Here is a 4,295-nt window from a genome sequence, read left to right on the forward strand (position 1 = left end):
ATCAACTGGTATAAAGGTTCAACTATAATATCATCTACTGAACTTCTCTCACTGAACAACAGTCAACAAGATGGTAATTACACATGCCATGTTACTAATACACAGATACCTGGTTCACTTCAATCTAAACAACTGATGGTTATAGTACAGTGTAAGTTGATAACGTTCAAGCTTATATACGTCTATATGATTACAATACACTGATCTTACTGGTCATTAAGTTTATATGACATCAGAAACTAATGTTCATAGTATGTGTTCATAGTATTTATCCATGACATATATAGTAACTGTTTTAAGTCCATCTATACAGCACATATATATATATAGTACAACCTAAGTTAAAAAGTATCCATAGTCCTGTTACTATTTCAGCCCCAGTATGCTATTATCTAAACCCATCTGCGCACACAACATGTAATGAAAATAATGTGTACCATATAAAATGACAAATATTAGTTTAGTTGGCAACAATTATTGTTTCGGAAAATGATATCAAATGAAATGAATTGCTAGGAGAGATAAAATATATATCACTATTTCAACAGATTAAATTAATTTCAGATCCACCAACCATTACGAGTCTAACATCAGATGCAACCAACAACATGGTAGATGAATATTCTACTGTAACCTTCGTCTGTTCTGTTTACAGTCTTCCATCTTCTGTAATATCCTGGTCTAGATCACAACAAGGGGAACAACTCTATTCTGGTACTCAATATACCATACCTAAAGCTAGTTGTCAACATACAGATAACTATACCTGTACAGCTAGTAATAAGATTGGTCAACCTGTATCTAAAACTATTCCAATCTATGTTAGATGTAAGTACGTGATAAACTATCCTGATGATCTATGTAGGTATTTCTGGTGCGGCTTCCCTCTGTCAGTGTTGCTGGACGGAGGGTCTGACAAGGAACAGTAGTGTCTAATCGTTCGGGTGGCACAAGACACGAGGTACCGTGTACACATTCTGGTGCACATACACGAAGCCTTGACCTTTGGAATTCGAAATAAAAGCAGGCCGTAGCGCCGCTGTCTAGCAGGAAAATATTTACTCATAGCACACTGTATGGCGTATGCCCGTTTTCATCAGCCCAGTCAATGCAGAAAAGTAGGACGTTAAACTCCATTTCATTTCGTTTCCTTTCGGTTTTCCTTTTCTGGGGTACGAGAACTTTTTTTTGTGAATGGTTTAACAGACTTTGAATTGTTTGAAAATTGCTGTATCCTATAGTATATTTGAGGAAATATACCTACTATATACTTGATCGTACTTGTTATATGGGTTCATTGCTGTTTTGAAGAATGAATCCAAATAAAATTACTGAAAACAATTTGGTACTGAATGGCGTATCTAGTGACCACTGATGAATGACATACGTACATACGTCAAACAAATCGCTCCAGACCATAAACGTTTAAAATTTGGTCGGCGAATTCCAACCCTGCCGATCGGTTTCCAGTCCCCTGTAATCTGGAAAACCTTCCAAGTCTGTTGAATGCAAATCAGTATACTTATATGACATAGTAGGTTCTTTCAACTGCAAAACTGCCAACTGTGACAAGTTTCATACGCTTTAACATCTTTAACCGAAGGAGATAAACCCAGTTAGTCCAAATATGGGTCTAAGTCAATTTTCTCCCAAATATGATTCACTAGATATTTTCATATTACAGGAGCCATGACTCATTAAAATACATGTACTTCGTTTAGGAACAAAATTCACCTAATGAAACCCGCCTAATCTGCTGTTTAGTTTCATATTACAGTTGGCGGGACTAACCAGGGAACGTAATGGGTTAAATTTAAATATGGACTGACATTATTGTGCTTCATTTCAGGTGTGCCTGTTCTGGATCCTAACCAAGTAACTAAAACTACTATATCTATAGGACTTGGAGAGACGGGTGTATTATCAATCCATGTTTTAGCTTATCCACTACCTGTATATACATGGTATTATCAACTACAACCCATAACAGATTTTAGAATTAGACAAAAAGATGATGGTCTATCATCAACATTAACTATACAAGATGTTACAGAAGATGATGACGGGAAATATATAGTTTATGTTAATAATAGCATTGGTACCAGATCTACTCTATTTAACCTAGTAGTAACGTCGCGAGATAACGCGAATCAGTTAGATCATAATGACGCCATTTCTAGAGCACGTGGCATTGGTATAGCTATTGGATTGGGTATCTGTCTTCTCGTTTTGGGTATCACTGCCGTTTTACTCTGGTTCATCTTGAAGAAATGTGGAAAGAAAATTTCTTTGAAAAACGTAACAGGTAATAACTTGGTTTTATCATTTCTAAGATTAGGAATTAGGGAGGGAAAGTAAATTCTGAAGTGTTATACCTTTTATATATCAAGATTCCCAAGCTAGTGCGAGGGTGGTAGAGTTTGTCGTTAATTGATGTCATCGTTACGACATAAAAATAAGGGTTAGATTTACTGTTAGGGTTATAAAATGGATTAATAAGTAGCGGTCATTGGGCAATGTCTTAAAAATGATTCAGTTCTGTATTTCAATCCAGAGTAAGGAATAATTTGTTAAGTATTAAATTCACCCCGTTACAACCTTCATTGTACAAACTATTTTCGCAGTTTCCCATGAACATCTTTATATCTCTTTGCAGTTAATGACCAGACATGCCCTAAAGATACAACCAGCCACGGTACAGGGTTAGATAACATCCCCTTGTCTGATACGCCTGTAGTTTATGACCGAGTTGATAATGATGCAACAAATACTAGAGATACAGTTAATCCAGACTATATAAACACATCAACAACAGAAGCATCACCATATGCGGAACTGGATAAACAAACTATGGATCAACAACCAAATACATATCAACAACTCAGTCCCTATCAAAATCTATCAGAGGACATGAATTAAAATAAATCACAGATAAAAGTTGAGAAGCAACCCTTTTAACCATTGAAAATTAGACGAACTCCATGGTAGTAATAAACAAATTTATTAGTGTAAACGTTTCGTACAAGTGGTGTCCCTCTTCATTAATAACAGGTATATGCTTACTACAAACTTTAAAAGATATTTGTTTAAATTCGTGACATTTTTTTTATGTTTCTGATCTTTAAGTTGATGTTACCGTGTCACAATTACCCAGGATTATCTCATTAATATTTATATCAACAAACATGTCTTTTATCATATAAACTATTATTTCCTAACTTGTGTGTTTGTTTAATGCTATTATTTACGTTTATATTTCTTTTTGTAATTATGTTATAAGCTATTGTTACTTTAAATAATAAACTTAATTTCTCCATCGCCTACTCTAGTTGTCAGTTCAATTCATCGTGTATGGTGATGTAGTTGAATGATCTACCCGGGTTAATTTCTATAAAGCAGTCTGTGCCGCTCAATTAATGTCGAAATATTATCTACGTAATTGATTAATGTTACTGCAAACAACATATTACAGATGATCCAATGCTAGATAATGGGTGATTTCCAGGGCAGTTTTAGTATAGTAACTAGTAGGGTAAATTCCCAACTGCTACAAGAAATTGACCACGGCATATAGAAGCAGTGGGATAATACCGAAGTGAAAATCGTGCAATTTGATAATTGGAGATTAACGTATTTAGGTAAACACCACACTTGTTACACAACAGCAGAAGTTTTACACCTCTCCAATTTCCTCGAGCCCGAGGGGGGAGGGGGTGCACACATGACCCATTGCTTTAGATCTCTTCAAATGTGCCCTGGTGATTTGGGTGATATTCCCATTTTTCTCGGATCTGAAATAAGACTGATATTCAATATAAACACTCTGGACGATATGACCATGAATAAATTGAAAATGATAACCCGATGTCAACCGATAATAAGAAGCTATAGTTAGGTCCTTCAGGATGGCCTGTTCAATGTTAAATATGGGGTCATTCCCGGCCCCTGTTTCAAGTCAGTATAGTGAAACATTTATTCATAGAGACGACAAAACACTGGCTGATGAAATCACAAAAAATTTAAATAACTGGGAAAATTTCATTTCGATATTAATATTTTATGAATTCATTTGACTTGAATCATGCTGAAAGGCAATCAGCAGTCGCTGAACATCAGTAGGATTCTTCAGTTTATTGAAATAGATACTGGTAACCCAAATCCATGGATCATTGCAGCAAACGCTGTCAACGACGGACTGGCGTAAAGACAATAATAGTTATGCCGCTATATAAGCTCATCCGTGACGTTATTATGCATTTTAATTAAAATCAAGCAATTAATTTCTATTCTCTCAA

The 4,295-nt window shown here is 35.4% G+C and overlaps 1 protein-coding gene across 1 annotated transcript; it reads left to right on the top strand.

Moving 5' to 3' along the window:
• Positions 1-601: 601 nt before the first annotated feature.
• LOC126830416 (tyrosine-protein kinase-like otk) lies at positions 602-3,318 on the top strand. Its single transcript, XM_056102709.1, has 3 exons — positions 602-828; positions 1,850-2,305; positions 2,657-3,318. Exons 1-3 carry the CDS (start codon positions 609-611, stop codon positions 2,917-2,919), a joined length of 939 nt encoding a protein of 312 aa, XP_055958684.1. The 5' UTR covers positions 602-608; the 3' UTR covers positions 2,920-3,318.
• Positions 3,319-4,295: the final 977 nt, after the last annotated feature.

Source organism: Patella vulgata, chromosome 8 (assembly GCF_932274485.2).
Source record: "Patella vulgata chromosome 8, xgPatVulg1.2, whole genome shotgun sequence".
Lineage (NCBI taxonomy): Eukaryota > Metazoa > Mollusca > Gastropoda > Patellidae > Patella > Patella vulgata.

Coding starts and splice junctions, on each gene's coding strand:
- LOC126830416 (XM_056102709.1), top strand. CDS start 609: ATGGTAGATGAATATTCTACTGTAACCTTCGTCTGTTCTGTTTACAGT. Junction 829..1,849: donor TATTCCAATCTATGTTAGAT/GTAAGTACGTGA, acceptor GCTTCATTTCAG/GTGTGCCTGTTCTGGATCCT. Junction 2,306..2,656: donor TTCTTTGAAAAACGTAACAG/GTAATAACTTGG, acceptor ATCTCTTTGCAG/TTAATGACCAGACATGCCCT.